Source organism: Streptopelia decaocto, assembly GCF_964273445.1.
Source record: "Streptopelia decaocto genome assembly, contig: HAP1_SCAFFOLD_1182, whole genome shotgun sequence".
Taxonomy (NCBI): Eukaryota; Metazoa; Chordata; class Aves; order Columbiformes; family Columbidae; genus Streptopelia; species Streptopelia decaocto.
The window spans coordinates 21,980-43,077 of NW_028116866.1; the positions used below are offsets into that span (position 1 = coordinate 21,980).

The 21,098-nt window shown below is 65.4% G+C and overlaps 2 protein-coding genes across 4 annotated transcripts; one reads left to right on the top strand and one right to left on the bottom strand.

Annotated features, from left to right (window-relative positions):
- Positions 1–419: 419 nt before the first annotated feature.
- On the top strand, positions 420–15,987 carry FLOT1 (flotillin 1). 3 transcript variants are annotated; one of them, XR_014186417.1, is made up of 14 exons: positions 420–545; positions 1,274–1,349; positions 1,449–1,539; positions 2,568–2,711; positions 3,967–4,086; positions 4,820–4,915; positions 8,345–8,497; positions 10,579–10,760; positions 12,534–12,579; positions 13,690–13,827; positions 14,777–14,941; positions 15,694–15,739; positions 15,784–15,832; positions 15,889–15,987. XR_014186417.1 is itself a non-coding variant. In XM_082076725.1 (13 exons), exons 1-12 carry the CDS (start codon positions 503–505, stop codon positions 15,724–15,726), a joined length of 1,287 nt encoding a protein of 428 aa, XP_081932851.1. In that variant the 5' UTR covers positions 420–502; the 3' UTR covers positions 15,727–15,739; positions 15,784–15,987. The 3 variants fall into 3 exon arrangements, 2 of the variants coding, with proteins under 2 accessions (XP_081932851.1, XP_081932850.1); XM_082076725.1 differs by having other exon boundaries at positions 15,784–15,987; XM_082076724.1 differs by having other exon boundaries at positions 15,694–15,987.
- A 294-nt stretch (positions 15,988–16,281) lies between these two features.
- LOC309452050 (fibrinogen C domain-containing protein 1-like) lies at positions 16,282–20,976 on the bottom strand (the record flags this gene model as incomplete). Its single annotated transcript, XM_082076727.1, has 5 exons — positions 16,282–16,586; positions 18,452–18,615; positions 19,562–19,723; positions 20,573–20,669; positions 20,929–20,976. 5 exons carry the CDS (start codon positions 20,974–20,976, stop codon positions 16,506–16,508), a joined length of 552 nt encoding a protein of 183 aa, XP_081932853.1. The 3' UTR covers positions 16,282–16,505.
- Between the last annotated feature and the right edge of the window lie 122 nt (positions 20,977–21,098).

The following is a 21,098-nucleotide window of genomic DNA, read 5'->3' on the forward strand; positions in this document are numbered from 1 at the left end:
GCCCTCACCGCCCTCACTGCCCCCCGCAGCGCGCCGTGCGCATGCGCAAGGGAAGAGAGAGGCGCCCGCCCGCCGCGGGTCGCGCAAGCGCAGAGGGCGCCGTTGAAGCCGCCGCCGCCATGTCTGTTGAGGGCGCCTGCCCAAACGGCACCATTTGAGGGGCAGCGCTTTACAGGGCGGCTGTACGGGGGACAGAAGGGCCGGAGGGGACACGGGGGACACAGGGGACACGGGGGGAGGATTTCCCCGTCCCTCGGGAGACTTTAGAGCCACACAAATCCCCCAACTCCGCGGAGCGCCCAATGGGGCGGCGCGCAGCTTGTGGCGTCACGCGTCGCTAGGCAGAACCGGGGAACGGCGCTGCCGCGGGGCGGAGCGGAGCGGCGGCGCTGCCGCGGGGGCTGACGGGATCGCGGCGGGTGGGGCGGCGCCGCAGCGGGAGGACCGAGCCCGTGGGGGGGGGGGTCGGGGGTCCCCGGGGGGTCCCGGAGCCGCTTCCAGAATGTTCTTCACGTGCGGCCCCAACGAGGCCATGGTGGTGTCGGGTGAGTGTGCCCCGGACGCCTGGGTCCCTCCCGGACGCCTGGGTCCCATCCCCGGACGCCTGGGTCCCATCCCCGGACGCCTGGGTCCCTCCCGGACGCCTGGGTCCCATCCCCGGACTCCTGGGTCCCCTCCCGGGTCTCTCCATCAGCCTCCTGGGTCCCATCCCCGGACGCCTGGGTCCCATCCCCGGACGCCTGGGTCCCTCCCGGGTCCCCCCATCAGCCTCCTGGGTCCCATCCCCGGACGCCTGGGTCCCTCCCGGACGCCTGGGTCCCTCCCGGGTCCCCCCATCAGCCTCCTGGGTCCCTCCCGAACTCCTGGGTCCCCCCATCAGCCTGCTGGGTCCCATCCCCGGACGCCTGGGTCCCTCCCGGACGCCTGGGTCCCATCCCCGGACGCCTGGGTCCCTCCCGGACGCCTGGGTCCCTCCCGGACGCCTGGGTCCCATCCCCGGACGCCTGGGTCCCTCCCGGGTCCCCCCATCAGCCTCATGGGTCCCATCCCCGGACTCCTGGGTCCCCCCATCAGCCTCCTGGGTCCCATCCCCGGACGCCTGGGTCCCATCCCCGGACGCCTGGGTCCCATCCCCGGACGCCTGGGTCCCTCCCGGACGCCTGGGTCCCATCCCCGGACGCCTGGGTCCCATCCCCGGACGCCTGGGTCCCTCCCGGACGCCTGGGTCCCTCCCGGACGCCTGGGTCCCTCCCTGAGTGCCGCGTCCCCGCAGGTTTCTGCCGCAGCCCCCCCGTGATGGTGGCGGGGGGGCGGGTGCTGGTGGTGCCGTGTCTGCAGCAGATCCAGCGGTGAGGGGACATTGGGGACACTTGGGGGGGGGACACGGGTGGGGGTGACACGAGTGTCACACGTGTCCCCAAACCCCCCCCCCCCCAAACCCCCCCCAGGATCTCCCTGAACACGCTGACGCTCAACGTGCGCAGCGAGAAGGTTTATACCCGGCACGGGGTCCCCATCTCGGTCACCGGCATCGCGCAGGTACCCCCAGGGTGTCCCATCCCCGGACGCCTGGGTCCTTCCCGAACTCCTGGGTCCCCCCATCAGCCTCCTGGGTCCCATCCTCGGACGCCTGGGTCCCTCCCGGACGCCTGGGTCCCCTCCCGGGTCCACCCATCAGCCTCCTGGGTCCCATCCCCGGACGCCTGGGTCCCTCCCGGACGCCTGGGTCCCCTCCCGGGTCCCCCCATCAGCCTCCTGGGTCCGTCCCGGACGCCTGGGTCCCTCCCGAACTCCTGGGTCCCCCCATCACCATCGGTGACACCCCCGCGGTGTCACCGTCACCCCCAAAACGTCGCCCCCCGTGTCCCCGCAGCTCAGCCCTGAAAACAGCGGCGTTGCCCTTTTAAGAGGCGCAGCGGCGGGCCCCACCTCGGACTCTTAAAAGGGGCGACGGCACCGTGTTATTGGGGGCTTTTAAAAGGGTTAAGTCGCGGTGGGCCCCACTAATTCCCTTAAAAAGGGCTTGGCCGGGTGTGGGGGGGTAATATTGATTATAGGGGATTCTTAAAGGGGCTTTGCTGTGGTGGGACCCACTAATTCCCTTAAAAAGGGCTTGACCAGGGGAGGGTTAATGGTGGTTATAGGGTGTCCTTAAAGGGGCTTTGCTGTGGTGGGGCCCCATTAATTCCCTTAAAAAGGGCGTGGCTGGGTTGGGGGGGGGGGTAATGTTGGTTATAGGGGGTCCTTAAAAGGGCTTTGCCGTGGTGGGCCCCACCAGCTCTTAAAGGGGCAGCACGTCAAAATGCGCTGTAGGGATTTATCTGATGTAGTGCTGGGGGGGGGGGTGTCTTAAAAGGGGCTCGTCGGTGCGGACCCCACCCATTCTCTTAAAAGGGCATTGCTCCAGACCCCACTTAAGGGGTTATTATAGCGGGTGGGGTGCGGGAGGGTCTTAAAAGGGTAACGCCATAGAGCCACACCCTTCTCGTTCTTAAAGGGGCAATGCCGCGGGGGGGGGGGGGGGCGTGGGTGGTCACGTGAGGCGTGGGCGTGGCCGGGGGCGGCAGGTGAAGATCCAGGGGCAGAACAAGGAGATGCTGGCGGCCGCGTGTCAGATGTTCCTGGGCAAGTCGGAGGCCGAGATCGCCCAGATCGCCCTGGAGACCCTGGAGGGGCATCAGCGCGCCATCATGGCCCACATGACCGTGGAGGTGCCGGAGGCCACGCCCACCAACCCGTAACCCCGCCCCCCAGAAGCCCCAACACCTCCAGGAACCTCCCTGGAAGCTCCACCCCCCATAAGCTCCACCCCCCATAAGCTCCACCCCCCATAAGCTCCACCCCCCATAAGCTCCACCCCGGCAGCCCCACCCCCCATAAGCTCCACCCCCATAAGCCCCACCCCAATGAGCTCCACCATGGCAACCCCGCCCCCCATAAGCCCCACCCCAATAAGCTCCACCCCGGCAGCCCCGCCCCCCATAAGCTCCACCCCCCATAAGCTCCACCCCCCATAAGCTCCACCCCATAAGCTCCACCCCCCATAAGCTCCACCCCAGTAAGCTCCACCCCAGAAGCCCCGCCCCCATAAGCTCCACCCCCATGTGCCACACCCCATAAGGCACACTGTCTATAAGCCCCACCCCTATAAGCTCCACCCCTATAAGCTCCACCCCCACAGCCCCACCCCCCATAAGCTCCACCCCGGCAGCCCCACCCCCCATAAGCTCCACCCCCATAAGCCCCACCCCAATGAGCTCCACCATGGCAACCCCGCCCCCCATAAGCCCCACCCCAATAAGCTCCACCCCGGCAGCCCCGCCCCCCATAAGCTCCACCCCCATAAGCTCCACCCCCATAAGCCCCACCCCAATGAGCTCCACCATGGCAACCCCGCCCCCCATAAGCTCCACCCCAGTAAGCTCCACCCCAGAAGCCCCGCCCCCATAAGCTCCACCCCCATGTGCCACACCCCATAAGGCACACTGTCTATAAGCCCCACCCCTATAAGCTCCACCCCTATAAGCTCCACCCCTGCAGCCCCACCCCTATAAGCTCCACCCCTCAAGGCCTCCACCCCCATAAGCTCCACCCCCACAGCCCCACCCCAATAAGCTCCACCCCAGCAGCCCCACCCCCCATAAGCTCCACCCCCATAAGCTCCACCCCCGCAGCCCCACCCCAATAAGCTCCACCCCCTGGAGCCCCCACCCCATGGAAGCCCCACCCCCAAAGGCTCCTCCCTTTGGCCCTCGGTGGCCCCACCCACTCCCGAGGCCACGCCCCTAGGGCCACACCCACCCACGGCCCACCCCTTTGTGAGGCCACGCCCACCCCCGTGTCCCACTAGAGCTCGGAGGTCCCCATTGGCCCCAGCTGGATCTTGGTGGCCCCGCCCACCCCGAGGCTCCACCCCTTGGCCCCGCCCCCTCCAGGAAGCCCCGCCCACTCTGGCCCCGCCCCCAGGAGATCTACAAGGACCGGCAGAAGTTCTCGGAGCAGGTTTTCAACGTGGCCTCGTCCGACCTGGTCAACATGGGCATCAGCGTCGTGAGCTACACGCTCAAGGACATCCAGGATGACCAGGTGACAACGGGGACAGCGGGGGGGGTGGGGACATTGGGGACAACGGGGACATTGGGGACAATGGGGGCATTGGGGACAACGGGGACATTGGGGACAATGTGGGTATTGGGAGCAATGGGGGCATTGGGGGCATTAGGAACAGTGGGGTCTATGGGGACATTGGGGACAATGGGGGTATTGGGGACAATGGGGATATTGGGAAGAATGAGGAAATTGGGGACAATGGGGACATTGGGGACAATGGGGGTATTGGGGACAATGAGGAAGTTGGGGACAATGCGGGTATTGGGAACAATGGGGAAATTGGGGACAGTGGGGGCATTGGGGACAATGGGGACATTGGGGACAATGCGGGTATTGGGAACAATGATGAAATTGGGGACAGTGGGGACATTGGGGACAATGGGGCATTGGGAACAATGAGGAAATTGGGGACTTTGGGGACAATGGGGGCATTGGGGACAATGGGGGCATTGGGGGCATTGGGGACGATGAGGGCATTGGGAACAGTGGGGACAATGGGGACATTGGGGACAGTGGGGGTATTGGGGACATTGGGGACATTGGGGACCATCCAGAGCCCTTGGGGACCCTCAAGACATCCCGGGACGTCCCCACGTGAAGGTGCCCGATCCCGGGGGCGGTGGTGACTGGGGGGGGTGTCCTCGTCCCCCCGTGTCCCCCGCTGTCCCCAACTGTCCCCACTGTCCCCAACTGTCCCCGCTGTCCCCAGGACTACCTGCGCTCGCTGGGCAAGGCGCGCACGGCCCAGGTGCAGCGCGACGCCCGCGTCGGGGAGGCCGAGGCCAAGAGGGACGCCGGCATCCGCGTGAGTGCCACCGTTGTCACCTCCCGGGTCCCCGTGTCCCCTTGTGTCCCCCTGTGTCCCCTTGTGTCCCCCCCGTGTCCCCTTATGTCCCCCCCATGTCCCCTTGTGTCCCCCTGTGTCTCCCGTTTCCTCCCCGAGGTCCCCATGGCACCAGTGTCCCCTCTGCCCCACATCACCAGGTTGTCACCTACTTGTCCCCAAGGTCCCCACCGTGTCACCTCCTGTCCCCCCATGTCCCTCCATGTCCCCTTGTGTCCCCCCCGTGTCCCCTTGTGTCCCCCCCATGTCCCTTGTGTCCCCTGTGTCTCCCGTTTCCTCCCCGAGGTCCCAATGGCACCAGTGTCCCCTCTGCCCCATGTCACCAGGTTGTCACCTACTTGTCCCCAAGGTCCCCACCGTGTCACCTCCTGTCCCCCCATGTCCCCCCGTGTCCCCTTGTGTCCCCCCCATGTCCCTTGTGTCCCCCTGTGTCTCCCGTTTCCTCCCCGAGGTCCCAATGGCACCAGTGTCCCCTCTGCCCCACGTCACCAGGTTGTCACCTGCTTGTCCCCAAGGTCCCCACCGTGTCACCTCCTGTCCCCCCATGTCCCCCCATGTCCCCTTGTGTCCCCCCGTGTCCCCTTGTGTCCCCCCCGTGTCCCCTTGTGTCCCCTGTGTCTCCCGTTTCCTCCCCAAGGTCCCAATGGCACCAGTGTCCCCTCTGCCCCACATCACCAGGTTGTCACCTGCTTGTCCCCAAGGTCCCCACCGTGTCACCTCCTGTCCCCCCATGTCCCTCCATGTCCCCTTGTGTCCCCCTGTGTCCCCTTGTGTCCCCCTGTGTCTCCCGTTTCCTCCCCAAGGTCCCAATGGCACCAGTGTCCCCTCTGCCCCATGTCACCAGGTTGTCACCTACTTGTCCCCAAGGTCCCCACTGTTGCCCCCCATGTCCCTTTATGTCCCCCCCATGTCCCCTTGTGTCCCCCCATGTCCCCTTATGTCCCCCCCATGTCCCCTTGTGTCCCCTGTGTCTCCCGTTTCCTCCCCGAGGTCCCAATGGCACCAGTGTCCCCTCTGCCCCATGTCACCAGGTTGTCATCTGCTTGTCCCCAAGGTCCCCACCGTGTCACCTCCTGTCCCCCCCATGTCCCTCCATGTCCCCTTGTGTCCCCCTGTGTCCCCTTGTGTCCCCCTGTGTCTCCCGTTTCCTCCCCGAGGTCCCAATGGCACCAGTGTCCCCTCTGCCCCATGTCACCAGGTTGTCACCTACTTGTCCCCAAGGTCCCCACTGTTGCCCCCCCATGTCCCTTTATGTCCCCCCCATGTCCCCTTGTGTCCCCCCGTGTCCCCTTGTGTCCCCCCCATGTCCCCTTGTGTCCCCCTGTGTCTCCCGTTTCCTCCCCGAGGTCCCAATGGCACCAGTGTCCCCACTGCCCCACATCACCAGGTTGTCACCTGCTTGTCCCCAAGGTCCCCACCGTGTCACCTCCTGTCCCCCCCATGTCCCTCCATGTCCCCTTGTGTCCCCCCGTGTCCCCTTGTGTCCCCCTGTGTCTCCCGTTTCCTCCCCGAGGTCCCAATGGCACCAGTGTCCCCACTGCACCACGTCACCAGGTTGTCACCTACTTGTCCCCAAGGTCCCCACCGTGTCACCTCCTGTCCCCCCATGTCCCCCCATGTCCCCTTGTGTCCCCCCCATGTCCCTTGTGTCCCCCTGTGTCTCCCGTTTCCTCCCCGAGGTCCCAATGGCACCAGTGTCCCCTCTGCCCCACGTCACCAGGTTGTCACCTGCTTGTCCCCAAGGTCCCCACTGTTGCCCCCCGTGTCCCTTTATGTCCCCCCCATGTCCCCTTATGTCCCCCCGTGTCCCTTTATGTCCCCCCCGTGTCCCCTTATGTCCCCCCCATGTCCCCTTGTGTCCCCTGTGTCTCCCGTTTCCTCCCCGAGGTCCCAATGGCACCAGTGTCCCCTCTGCACCACGTCACCAGGTTGTCACCTACTTGTCCCCAAGGTCCCCACTGTGTCCCTCCCATGTCACCTCCTGTCTCCCCTTGTCCCCCCATGTCCCCTTATCCCCTCCATGTCCCCCCATGACCCCCAGGTCCCCAATGTCCCCAATGTCCCCATGTCCTCATTGTATCTGAAGGTGCCGACTACGCCGCAGTGATTGAATAATAGAGAACCCAGGCGTCCGGGGACCCACATTTTGGGGTGTGGGGGCGCCGTGTGTCCCCAACCCGGGGTCGGGAGGTGCCGTGTGACCCGTCCCCGTGTCCCCATGTCCCCCATGTCCCCATGTCCCCATGTCCCCCATCTCCCCAATATCCCAACGTCCCCATGTCCTCATTGTATCTGAAGGTGCCGACTACGCCACAGTGATTGAATAATAGAGAACCCAGGCGTCCGGGGACCCACATTTTGGGGTGTGGGGGCGCCGTGTGTCCCAAACCGGGGTCGGGAGGTGCCGTGTGACCCATCCCTGTGTCCCCATGTCCCCATGTCCCCAACGTCCCCATGTCCTCATTGTATCTGAAGGTGCCGACTACGCCACAGTGATTGAATAATAGAGAACCCAGGCGTCCGGGCACCCACATTTTGGGGTCTGGGGGCGCCGTGTGTCCCAAACCGGGGTCGGGAGGTGCCGTGTGACCTGTCCCTGTGTCCCCATGTCCCCATGTCCCCATGTCCCCCATGTCCCCAACGTCCCCATGTCCTCATTGTATCTGGAGGTGCCGACTACGCCGCAGTGATTGAATAATAGAGAACCCAGGCGTCCGGGCACCCACATTTTGGGGTGTGGGGGCGCCGTGTGTCCCCAACCCGGGGTGGGGAGGTGCCGTGTGACCCGTCCCTGTGTCCCCATGTCCCCCATGTCCCCAATATCCCAATATCCCAACGTCCCCATGTCCTCATTGTATCTGAAGGTGCCGACTACGCCGCAGTGATTGAATAATAGAGAACCCAGGCGTCCGGGGACCCACATTTTGGGGTCTGGGGGCGCCGTGTGTCCCCAACCCGGGGTCGGGAGGTGCCGTGTGACCCATCCCTGTGTCCCCATGTCCCCAATGTCCCCAACGTCCCGATGTCCTCATTGTATCTGAAGGTGCCGACTACGCCACAGTGATTGAATAATAGAGAACCCAGGCGTCCGGGGACCCACATTTTGGGGTGTGGGGGCGCCGTGTGTCCCCAACCCGGGGTCGGGAGGTGCCGTGTGACCCGTCCCCATGTCCCCATGTCCCCCATGTCCCCCATCTCCCCAATATCCCAACGTCCCCCTGTCCTCATTGTATCTGAAGGTGCCAACTACGCCACAGTGATTGAATAATAGAGAACCCAGGCGTCCGGGGACCCACATTTTGGGGTCTGGGGGCGCCGTGTGTCCCCAACCCGGGGTGGGGAGGTGCCGTGTGACCCATCCCCGTGTCCCCATGTCCCCAATGTCCCCAGGAGGCGCGTGCCCGCCAGGAGCAGGTGTCGGCGCAGCTGCTGAGCGAAGCGGCCACGGCGAGGGCTCAACGCGACTTCCAGCTGCAGCAGGCGCAGTGCGACGGAGCCGTCAGCGCCCGCAAGGCGCAGGCCGACCTGGCCTATCAGCTCCAGGTACCGCCACCCGGACGCCTGGGTCCCTCCCCGGATGCCTGGGTCCCTCCCCGGACGCCTGGGTCCCTCCCCGGATGCCTGGGTCCTCCCATCAGCCTCCTGGGTCCCATCCCCGGACTCCTGGGTCCCTCCCGGACGCCTGGGTCCCTCCTGGGTCCCCCCATCAGCCTCCTGGGTCCCATCCCCGAACTCCTGGGTCCCTCCCGGACGCCTGGGTCCCTCCTGGGTCCTCCCATCAGCCTCCTGGGTCTCATCCCCGAACTCCTGGGTCCCTCCCGGACGCCTGGGTCCCTCCCCGGACGCCTGGGTCCCTCCCCGGACGCCTGGGTCCCTCCCCGGACGCCTGGGTCCTTCCCCGGACGCCTGGGTCCCTCCCCGACGCCTGGGTCCCTCCCCGGACGCCTGGGTCCCATCCCCGGACTCCTGGGTCCCTCCCGGACGCCTGGGTCCCTCCCGGGTCTCTCCATCAGCCTCCTGGGTCCCATCCCCGGATGCCTGGGTCCCTCCCGGACACCTGGGTCCCTCCCGGGTCTCTCCATCAGCCTCCTGGGTCCCATCCCCGGATGCCTGGGTCCCTCCCGGACACCTGGGTCCCTCCCGGGTCTCTCCATCAGCCTCCTGGGTCCCATCCCCGGATGCCTGGGTCCCTCCCGGACGCCTGGGTCCCTCCTGGGTCCCCCCATCAGCCTCCTGGGTCTCATCCCCGAACTCCTGGGTCCCTCCCGGACGCCTGGGTCCCTCCTGGGTCCCCCCATCTGCCTCCTGGGTCCCATCCCCGGACTCCTGGGTCCCTCCCGGATGCCTGGGTCCCTCCCGGGTCTCTCCATCAGCCTCCTGGGTCCCATCCCCGGATGCCTGGGTCCCTCCCCGGACGCCTGGGTCCCTCCCCGACGCCTGGGTCCCTCCCCGGACGCCTGGGTCGCTCCCCGGACGCCTGGGTCCTTCCCCGGACGCCTGGGTCCCTCCCCAGACGCCTGGGTCCCTCCCTGGACGCCTGGGTCCCTCCCCGGACGCCTGGGTCCTTCGTATCCCTGGGGGTGCTGTGGGTGCTCTGGGGGTTCATATGGGTGCTGTGGGTGCTCCGCGTGTCCCGTGGGTGCTCACTGGGTGCTGTGGGTGTTCCGTGGGTGCTGTGGGTGCTCACTGGGTGCTGTGGGTGCTCTGAGGGTTTATATGGGTGCTGTGGGTGCTCACTGGGTGCTGTGGGTGTTCATGGGTGCCGTGGGTGCTCATGGGTGCCATGGGCGTTCCATGTGTCCCGTGGGTGCTCACTGGGTGCTGTGGGTGCTGTGGGTGCTATGGGTGCTGTGGGTGCTATGGGTGCTGTGGGCGTTCTATGGGTGCTGTGGGTGCTGTGGGCATTCCATGGGTGCTGTGGGTGCTGTGGGCGTTCTATGGGTGCTATGGGTGCTGTGGGTGCTGTGGGCATTCCATGGGTGCTGTGGGCGCTGTGGGCGTTCCATGGGTGCTGTGGGTGCTGTGGGTGCTGTGGGCATTCCATGGGTGCTATGGGTGCTGTGGGCATTCCATGGGTGCTATGGGTGCTGTGGGCGTTCCATGGGTGCTGTGGGTGCTCACTGGGTGCCGTGGGTGCTCTGCGTGTCCCGTGGGTGCTCACTGGGTGCTATGGGTGCTGTGGGCATTCCATGGGTGCTGTGGGTGCTCACTGGGTGCTGTGGGTGTTCCATGGGTGCCGTGGGTGCTCATGGGTGCCATGGGCGTTCCATGTGTCCCGTGGGTGCTCACTGGGTGCTGTGGGTGCTGTGGGCGTTCTATGGGTGCTGTGGGTGCCGTGGGCGTTCCGTGGGTGCTGTGGGTGCTGTGGGTGCTGTGGGTGTTCCATGGGTGCTGTGGGTGCTGTGGGCGTTCTGTGGGTGCTGTGGGTGCTCACTGGGTGCTGTGGGCATTCCATGGGTGCTGTGGGTGCTGTGGGCGTTCCATGTGTCCCGTGGGTGCTCACTGGGTGCTGTGGGCGTTCCATGGGTGCTGTGGGCGCTGTGGGTGCTCTGCGGGTTCATATGGGTGCTGTGGGCGCTGTGGGTGCTCTGCGGGTTCGTATGGGTGCTGTGGGTGCTCTGCAGGTGGCGCGCACGCAGCAGGCCATCGCGGCGCAGCGGGCGCAGGTGGCGATGGTGGAGCGGGCGCAGCGGGCGCAGCTGCAGGAGCACGAGGTCGGGCGGCGCGAGCGGGAGCTGGAGGCCACGGTGCGCAAACCCGCCGAGGCCGAGCGCTACCGGCTCGAGCGATTGGCCGAGGCCCAGCGGTGAGCCCCGCCCCCTCCGCAGCGAGCCCCGCCCCCTCCCCAACAAACCCCGCCCCCTCTGGGTGGTGGATTCCACCCACAGGCTTGGGTGGGGGTGTTGCCCCTTTAAGAGGAGCCACACTTGTTAATAACAAGCCACACCCCCTAGAAGTGGGGCCCCACCCCTTGTGTAAAGCCGTTGCCCTTTTAAGAGGAGCCACACTTGCTAATAACAAGCCACACCCCCTAGAAGTGGGCCCCCACCCCTTGTGTAAAGCCGTTGCCCTTTTAAGAGAAGCCACACTCCTTAATAACAAGGCACGCCTCCTAGAGGTGGGCCCCACCGTTTGGGCAAAGCTGTTGCCCCTTTAAGAGGAGCCACACTCGTTAATAATAAGCCACACCCCCTAGAGGTGGGGCCCCATCCCTTGTGTAAAGCCGTTGCCCTTTTAAGAGGAGCCACACTCCTTAATAACAAGGCACGCCTCCTAGAGGTGGGCCCCACCGTTTGGGCAAAGCTGTTGCCCCTTTAAGAGGAGCCACACTCGTTAATAACAAGCCACACCCCCTAGAGGTGGGGCCCCATCCCTTGTGTAAAGCCGTTGCCCTTTTAAGAGGAGCCACACTCGTTAATAACAAGCCACACCGCCTAGAGGTGGGGCCCCACCCCTTGTGTAAAGCCGTTGCCCTTTTAAGAGAAGGCACACTCCTTAATAACAAGCCACGCCCCCTAGAGGTGGGGCCCCATCCCTTGTGTAAAGCCGTTGCCCTTTTAAGAGGAGCCACACTTGCTAATAACAAGCCACACCCCCTAGAAGTGGGGCCCCACCCCTTGTGTAAAGCCGTTGCCCTTTTAAGAGGAGCCACACTCCTTAATAACAAGGCACGCCTCCTAGAGGTGGGCCCCACCCTTTGGGCAAAGCCGTTGCCCTTTTAAGAGGAGCCACACTTGCTAATAACAAGCCACACCTCCTAGAAGTGGGGCCCCACCCCTTGTGTAAAGCCGTTGCCCTTTTAAGAGGAGCCACACTCCTTAATAACAAGCCACACCCCCTAGAAGTGGGCCCCACCCTTTGGGCGAAGCCGTTGCCCCTTTAAGAGGAGCCACACTCGTTAATAACAAGCCACACCCCCTAGAGGTGGGGCCCCATCCCTTGTGTAAAGCCGTTGCCCTTTTAAGAGGAGCCACACTCCTTAATAACAAGGCACGCCTCCTAGAGGTGGGCCCCACCCTTTGGGCAAAGCTGTTGCCCCTTTAAGAGGAGCCACACTCGTTAATAACAAGCCACACCGCCTAGAGGTGGGGCCCCACCCCTTGGGCAAAGCTGTTGCCCCTTTAAGAGGAGCCCCACCCCTTTATAATAAGTCATACCTCTTATAGGGGGCCCCACTCCTTGTGTAAGGCCGTTGCCCTTTTAAGGGGAGCCACACCCCTCCATTGCTAGGCCCCACCCCTTGCGTGAAGCCGTTACTCCTTTAAGAGAAGCCACGCCCCTTTAAAGAGTCATTTTAGCCCATTTGGTGCTGCCCCTTTAAGGGGAGTGTTGCCCTTTTAAGGGACACCTGTCCATCTTCTCCCAGGCCACGCCCCCAGTGGGCGGTCCCCACCCCTTGGGGAAGCCCCGCCCCCTTTAAGGGGCCCTTTGCCTCATTGGGTGGACCCCACCATGCTGAAGCCATCACCCCTTTAATAGAAACCACCCCTTTAAGACTGAAGCCTTTCCCCCGAGGCTCCGCCCCCTCCATGCCCCGCCCCTCTAAGCCCCGCCCCTCTAAGCCCCGCCCCCTCCGCAGGGCGCAGCTGATGATGGAGGCGGAGGCGGAGGCTGAAGCCATGAAGGTGAGAATGGGGGACCCAGGCGTCCGGGTGGGGACCCAGGCGTCCGGGTGGGGACCCAGGTGTCCAGGTGACCTGGCTTGGGGCGGGGGTGACATGTGACATGTCACCCCATGTCCCCTGTGTCCCCATGTCCCCACTGTCCCCATTGTCCCCATTGTATCTGGAGGTGCCGACTACGCCACGATGGTGCAATCATAGAGAACCCAGGGGTTTGGGGACCCCCATTTTGGGGTTTTGGGGACCCCGTGTGTCCCCAAACCGGGGTCGGGGGGCAACATATGACCCATCACCATGTCCCCAGTGTCCCCAATGTCCCCATTGTCCCCAATGTCCCCACTGTCCCTAATATCCCCATCGTATCTGGAGGTGCCGACTACGCCACGATGGTGCAATCATAGAGAACCCAGGGGTTTGGGGACCCCCATTTTGGGGTTCTGGGGACCCCGTGTGTCCCCAAACCGGGGTCGGGAGGTGCCGTGTGACCCATCCCCATGTCCCCATTGTCCACATTGTCCCCAACGTCCCCATTGTCCCCATTGTATCTGGAGGTGCCGACTACGCCACGATGGTGCAATCATAGAGAACCCAGGGGTTTGGGGAACCCCATTTTGGGGTTCTGGGGTCCCCGTGTGTCCCCAACCCGGGGTCAGGGGGCAACATATGACCCATCGCCATGTCCCCCCCATGTCCCAATGTCCCCATTGTCTCCATTGTCCCCAATGTCCCCATTGTCTCCATCGTATCTGGAGGTGCCGACCACGCCACGATGGTGCAATCATAGAGAACCCAGGGGTTTGGGGACCCCCATTTTGGGGTTTTGGGAACCCCGTGTATCCCCAAACTGGGATCAGGGGGCAACATATGACCCATCGCCATGTCCCCAGTGTCCCCAATGTCCACATTGTCCCCAACGTCCCCATTGTCCCCATTGTCCCCATTGTACCTGGAGGTGCCGACTACGCCACGATGGTGCAATCATAGAGAACCCAGGGGTTTGGGGACCCCCATTTTGGGGTTCTGGGGACCCCGTGTGTCCCCAACCCGGGGTCGGGAGGTGCCGTGTGACCCGTCCCGGTGTCCCCATGTCCCCATTGTCCCCAATGTCCCCAGGTGACGGGGTCGGCGCGCGCGGACGCGCTGGCGCGGCGCTCGCAGGCGGACGCGGCGCAGGCGGCCGCCAAGGCCGAGGCGTTTGCCCGCTACCCCGAGGCCGCCGTGGTCGACATGGTGCTGCAGCGCCTCCCGCAGGTTTGGGGTGAATTCAGGCGGTTTTGGGGTCACCAAGGGCCATTTTGGGGGAATTCAGTGGGTTAAATTACGGGGGGTGGGATTTGAGGCACTTTGAGGTCAATTTGGGGTGTTCTATGGGTTAAATTTGGGGTATTTCGGGGTGACCAGGGGGTTTGGGGATGACTTGGGGGTGTCCAGTGGGTAGTTTGGGCGCATTTTAGGGGTTTTGGGGTGTTTTGGGTTTTCTATGGGGGTTAAATTTGGGGTGAAACGGGCGGATTTGGGGCCATTTTTGTGTTGAAAAATGACCGTTTTAGGGGTGGAAATGGCCGTTTCTGGGGCGTTTTGGGCCATTTTGGGGGTGGAAACGACCGTTTCTGGGGTGTTTTGGGCCATTTTTGGGGTGGAAATGGCCGTTTCTGGGGTGTTTTGGGCCATTTTTGGGGTGGAAACGGCCGTTTCTGGGGCATTTTGAGACATTTTTGGGGTGGAAATGGCCGTTTCTGGGGTGTTTTGGGCCATTTTGGGGGTGGAAACGGCCGTTTCTGGGGCATTTTGGGCCATTTTGGGGGTGGAAATGGCTGTTTCTGGGGCATTTTGGGCCATTTTGGGGGTGGAAATGGCTGTTTCTGGGGCATTTTGGGCCATTTTTGGGGTGGAAACGGCCGTTTCTGGGGCATTTTGAGACATTTTTGGGGTGGAAATGGCCGTTTCTGGGGTGTTTTGGGCCGTTTTTGGGGTGGAAATGGCCGTTTCTGGGGCGTTTTGGCACATTTTTGGGTAGAAACGGCCACCTCTGGGGCGTTTGGGGCCATTTTTGGGGCAGAAACGGCCGTTTCTGGGGCGTTTTGGGCCATTTTGGGCTGGAAATGGCTGTTTTGGGGGGTGAAAAATACCATTTTGGGGGTGAAAAAGACCGTTTTTGGGGTGCAAACGGCCGTTTTTGGGCTGAAACTCCCGTTTCCAGGTGGCGGAGGCCGTGGCGCAGCCGCTGCTGGGGACGCGGCGCGTGACGCTGGTGGGCGGCGCCGCGGGGCCCGTGGGGGTCGCGCGGATCCCCACCGAGATCCTGGACGTGGTTTCCCGCCTGCCCGGGGCCATCGAGGCCGTCGCCGGGGTCGCGGTCACACCGGTCAGGCCGCCCGGACGCCTGGGTCCCTGCTGGGGCACTCCTGGGTCCCTTTCTGGGGGTGGGGCTGGATGCCTGGGTCCCTGCTGGGGCACTCCTGGGTCCCTTTTTAGGGGTGGGGCTGGATGCCTGGGGGGAGAATGGGGACACCCGGACGCCTGGGTCCCTTCTGGGGCACTCCTGGGTCCCTTTTTGGGGGTGGGGCTGGATGCCTGGGGGGAGAATGGGGACACCCGGACGCCTGGGTCCCTTCTGGGGCACTCCTGGGTCCCTTTTGGGGGTGGGGCTGGGTGCCTGGGTCCCTTTTGAGGCGGGGGAGAGGGGACACCCGGATGCCTGGGTCCCTTCTGGGGCACTCCTGGGTCCCTTTTTAGGGGTGGGGCTGGATGCCTGGGGGGAGAATGGGGACACCCGGACGCCTGGGTCCCTTCTGGGGCACTCCTGGGTCCCTTTTTGCGGGGGGGGCTGGATGCCTGGGTCCCCTTTGAGAAGGGAGAATGAGAACACCCGGACACCTGGGTCCCTTTTGAGGGGGGAGAGTGGGGCCACCCGGACGCCTGGGTCCCTTTAGGGGCACTCCTGGCTCCTTTTGCAGGGAGGGGGGTCCCCGGATGCCTGGGTCCCCTTTTGAGGATGGTGGGGGCACCCGGGTTATTTGGGGACATCTGGGTCCCCTTTGGGGGCACTCCTGGGTCCCTTTGGGGGGTGACCCGGACGCCTGGGTCCCCTTCTCAGTGCCCTCTTTGTCCCCACAGGCCGCCCAGAAGAATCCGGAGTGTCCGACCTGAGCCGCTGTCACCGCGTCCCCAAAGTGCCACCACCATGTCCCCAAAGTGCCACCACCATGTCCCCAAAGTGCCACCGTGTCCCCAAAGTGCCACCACCCCCCAGTCTGTGTCCCCGCGATGTCACTGAAACACCCCCCCCAGCACCCCCTGGTGTCCCCAAAGTGCCACCACCCCCCTCCAAGTGTCCCCAAAGCGTCCCCACCCTGGGGACACACGTGTCACTTTGTCCCCAGCTCATTAAAGCTGCTGCGTCTGCACGGGGCACTCCTGGGTCCCCTGGGGCACTCCTGGGTCCCGCGGGGTGGGGACAGCGGACACGGGGACAAAGGGGACGTGGGGACGCTCGAGGGGACACAGGACAGGAGGGAGGGGACAAAGGGACATAAGGGGGACATGGGACAGATGGGATCCCAAGACACCCCCAATGTGACCCCAAAAACCCCCCGAAAAGACCCCAAGACACCCCATTTTTTAACCTTTATTTCAATAGCAGCGTCGCGCTATTAAACCGAAACCGCTTGGGGTGGGGCCCTCCCGGACGCCTGGGTCCCTTCCCGGACGCCTGGGTCCCCTCCCGGACGCCTGGGTCCCTTCCCGGACGCCTGGGTCCCCTCCCGGACGCCTGGGTCCCCTCCTCCCCTCATGGTGGGGGAGGGATCACAGCAGCTTTTATTGTCCCCCCACCCCCACATATACATTCCGTCTCCTTCCCGGGTCCCTCCCCGGACGCCTGGGTCCCCTCCCGGACGCCTGGGTCCCCTCCCGGACGCCGGGGTCCCTCAGTCGCGCTGCGGCCGCAGCTTCATCTCGGTGAAGGGGATGGAGAAGTCGAAGCCCTTCCAGGGGAACCAGTTGATGCCCTGGGGAGAACATCAGGCCCTATAGGTGCCCTATAGGTGTCCTATAGACCCCTATAGGTGCCCTATAGACCCCCCCATGTCCCCCCCGTGTCCCCCATGTCCCCCCGTGTCCCACCTGGTGCAGCCGGGGGGTCCCGTAGAGCCCATTGAGGTTGGCGTAGTGGCAGTTGTGTCCCCCCCATGTCCCCCCATGTCCCCCCATGTCCCCCATGTCCCCCCGTGTCCCCCCATGTCCCCCCGTGTCCCCCTCATGTCCCCCCATGTCCCCCATACATCCCCCCATGTCCCCCCGCCATGTCCCCCCATGTCCCGCCATGTCCCCCCATGTCCCCCATACATCCCCCCCATGTCCCCCCATGTCCCCCCCGTGTCCCCCCATGTCCCCCCATGTCCCCCATATATCCCCCCCATGTCCCCCCTGTGTCCCCCCCATGTGCCCCCTATGTCCCCCGTGTCCCCCCATGTCCCCCAATGTCCCCCCATGTCCCCCCGTGTCCCCCCATGTCCCCCATACATCCCCCTCATGTCCCCCCCCTGTCCCCCCATGTCCCCCCGTGTCCCACCTGGTGCAGCCGGGGGGTCCCGTAGAGCCCGTTGAGGTTGGCGTAGTGGCAGTTGTGTCCCCCCCATGTCCCCCCATGTCCCCCCATGTCCCCCCCATGACCCCCCCCATGTCCCCCCGTGTCCCACCTGGTGCAGCCGGGGGGGTCCCATAGTGCCCATTGAGGTTGGCGTAGTGGCAGTTGTGTACCCCCCCATGTCCCCCCATGACCCCCCATGTCCCCCATGACCCCCCATGTCCCCCCATGTCCCCCATGTCCCCCCGTGTCCCACCTGGTGCAGCCGGGGGGTCCCATAGAGCCCGTTGAGGTTGGCGTAGTGGCAGTTGTGTACCCCCCCATGTCCCCACGTGTCCCCCATGTCCCCCCATGTCCCCCCATGTCCCCCCATGTACCCCAGTGTCCCCCCGTGTCCCACCTGGTGCAGCCAGGGGGTCCCATAGAGCCCGTTGAGGTTGGCGTAGTGGCAGTTGTGTACCCCCCCATGTCCCCCCATGACCCCCCATGTCCCCCATGACCCCCCATGTCCCCCCATGTCCCCCATGTCCCCCCCGTGTCCCCCATGTCCCCCCGTGTCCCACCTGGTGCAGCCGGGGGGTCCCATAGAGCCCATTGAGGTTGGCGTAGTGGCAGTTGTGTACCCCCCATGTGCCCCCGTGTCCCCCCATGTCCCCCATGACCCCCCCATGTCCCCCCATGTCCCCCCATGTCCCCCATGACCCCCCCGTGTCCCCCCGTGTCCCACCTGGTGCAGCCGGGGGGTCCCGTAGAGCCCGTTGAGGTTGGCGTAGTGGCAGTTGTGTCCCCCCCCATGTCCCCCCATGACCCCCCATGTACCCCAGTGTCCCCCCCCGTCCCCCCGTGTCCCCCATGTCCCCCATGTCCCACCTGGTGCAGCCGGGGGGTCCCATAGAGCCCGTTGAGGTTGGCGTAGTGGCAGTTGTGTCCCCCCCATGTCCCCCCCATGTCCCCCCATGTCCCCCCGTGTCCCCCCATGTCCCCCCATGTCCCACCTGGTGCAGCCGGGGGGTCCCATAGAGCCCATTGAGGTTGGCGTAGTGGCAGTTGTGTACCCCCCCATGTCCCCCCGTGTCCCCCCATGTCCCCCCCATGTCCCACCTGGTGCAGCCGGGGGGTCCCGTAGAGCCCGTTGAGGTTGGCGTAGTGGCAGTTGTGTACCCCCCCATGTCCCCCCGTGTCCCCCCATGTCCCCCATACATCCCCCTCATGTCCCCCCATGTACCCCAGTGTCCCCCCCGTCCCCCCGTGTCCCCCAGTGTCCCCCCATGTCCCCCCGTGTCCCACCTGGTGCAGCCGGGGGGTCCCGTAGAGCCCGTTGAGGTTGGCGTAGTGGCAGTTGTGGTACCACCAGGCGCCGGCGTAGGACACGGCGCAGGGTCGGGGGCGCCCACGGGGGTCCCGGTCCCGCGTGGAGAACGGGCTGCCCGCGTGGTACGACAGCGCGTCCCCTGCAGGGGGCGCCCTCAGCAAAGGGACCGCCCAGAGACCCCCCCCCCCCACCCAGGGAACCCCCCAGGGAACCTCCAGAGACCCCCCCAGGGAATCCCCAGAGACCCCAGGGAACTCCCAGGGATGCCCCCCAGGGAACCCCCAGGGAATCCCCAGAGAACACCCAGAGACCCCCCAGGGAATCCCCCAGGGAACCCCCAGGGAATCCCCAGAGACCCCTTCAGGGAACTCCCAGGGAACCCCCTGGGAATCCCCCCAGGGAACACCCAGAGACCCCCAAGGGAACCCCCAGGGAACCCCCAGGGAATCCCCAGAGACCCCTCCAGGAAACTCCCAGGGATCCCCCCCAGGGAACCCCCAGGGAACCCCCAGGGAATCCCCAAGACCCCCCGAGACTGCCCCAAACCTCAACTCAGGACCCCCCAAACCCCCTCCAGGACCCCCCAGGGACCCCATTGGTGACCCCAGGGACCCCAAGGACCTCCAGGGCCCCCCAAATCCCCCCGAGCCCACCCTAGAACCCCACAAGACCCCCTTTCTTACGACCCCCCGCGACCTCCCAAAGCCCCCAAGACCCCCCAAGACCCCCCCCAAGACCACCCTAGAACCCCCCATGCTCCAACTCAGGACCCCCAAACCCCCTCCAGGACACCCAAGGGCCCCCCAAGACCCCCCTAGACTGCCCCAAACCTCAACTCAGGACCCCCAAACCCCCTCCAGGACCCCCCAGGGACCCCAAGGGACCCCTCCAGGACCCCCAAAGCCCCCAAGACCCCCCAAGGGACCCCCCAGGGACACCCCAAGGGCCCCCCAAGACCCCCCGAGACTGCCCCAAACCTCAACTCAGGACCCCCAAACCCCCTCCAGGACACCCCAGGGACCCCATTCATGACCCCAGGGACCCCCAGGCCCCCCCAGGGACCCCCAGGACCCCCCGTCCCTCACCGGCGGTGCCGCTGTACTGGCCCAGGCTGAGCCGGTAATGGTCGTCGGCGCCGGCCACGGCGAAGCCGCGGTAGCGGGCGAAGGCGGCGCCGTGGGGGGCGCGAAGGTCCACGCGCAGCTCCGTGGGGGTCGCGGCCGTCAGCGCGTGCAGAGCCTCGTTCCCTGCCCCCCAAAACCCCCCCGAACGCCTGGGTCCGCCAGAACGCCTGGGTCCCTGAGCTCCGAATCCCCCCAGAACACCTGGGTCCCTCCCAGAACGCCTGGGTCCCTGAGCTCCGAATCCCCTCAGAACGCCTGGGTCCCTCCCAGAACACCTGGGTCCTCCCAGAACGCCTGGGTCCCTGAGCTCCGAATCCCCTCAGAACACCTGGGTCCCTCCCAGAACGCCTGGGTCCACCAAGAACACCTGGGTCCCTCCCAGAACGCCTGGGTCCCTGCGCCCCAAAACCCCCCGAACGCCTGGGTCCCTGTGCCCCAAATCCACCAGAACGCCTGGGTCCCTCCCAGCACCTCGTTCCCTGCCCCCCAAAACCCCCCGAACGCCTGGGTCCACCAGAACGCCTGGGTCCCTGAGCTCCGAATCCCCCCAGAACGCCTGGGTCCCTCCCAGAACGCCTGGGTCCCTGGCCCCCAAAACCCCCCGAACGCCTGGGTCCACCAGAACACCTGGGTCCCTGCCAGCACCTGGGTCCCTGCCCCCCCAAAAGCCCCCAAACACCTGGGTCCCTGCACCCCAAATCCCCCAGAACGCCTGGGTCCACTAGAACGCCTGGGTCCCTGAGCCCTGAATGACCCAGAACGCCTGGGTCCACCAGAACACCTGGGTCCCTGCCCCCCAAAACCCCCAGAACGCCTGGGTCCCTCCCCCCCCAAAACCCCCAGAACACCTGGGTCCCTCCCAGAACGCTTGGGTTCCCTCTCCCGGACACCGGGGTCCCCTCCCCGGGACGCTTGGGTCCCCCCCACCTCCCGGACGCCGGGGTCCCTCTCCCGGACGCCTGGGTCCCTCACCGAGCCAGAACTCGCCGCTGACGTTGCCGAAGCCGCGCGCGTACTCGTCCCACCCCCGCCAGAAATCGGTGCCCCCGTCCTGCCGGCGCTGGAACACCTGGGGGGGGGGGCTCAGGGGGACCCCCAGACCCCCCCATTGCCCCCCAAACCCCCCAGTGCCCCCCAGACCCCCCCCCATTGCCCCCCAAATCCCCCATTGCCCCCCAGACCATCCCATTGCCCCCCAAACCCCCCAGTGCCCCCCCAGACCCCCCCATTGCCCCCCAGTGCCCCCCATTGACCCCAGTGCCCCTCCGAACCCCCCATTGCTCCCCTATTGACCCCCCCCCAATAACCCCTCAGGACCCCCCCAGTACCTCCCAGTTGCCCACCAGCCCCCCCCAGTTGCCCCCAGTGCCCCCCATTACCCCATCCCCCCCATTGCCCCCCACCCCCCATCGCCCCCCACCCCCCCATCGCCCCTCCCCCACCCCCCCAGCCCCCCCTTCCCCCATTGCCCCCCTACCCCCCCCATCGCCCCTCCCAC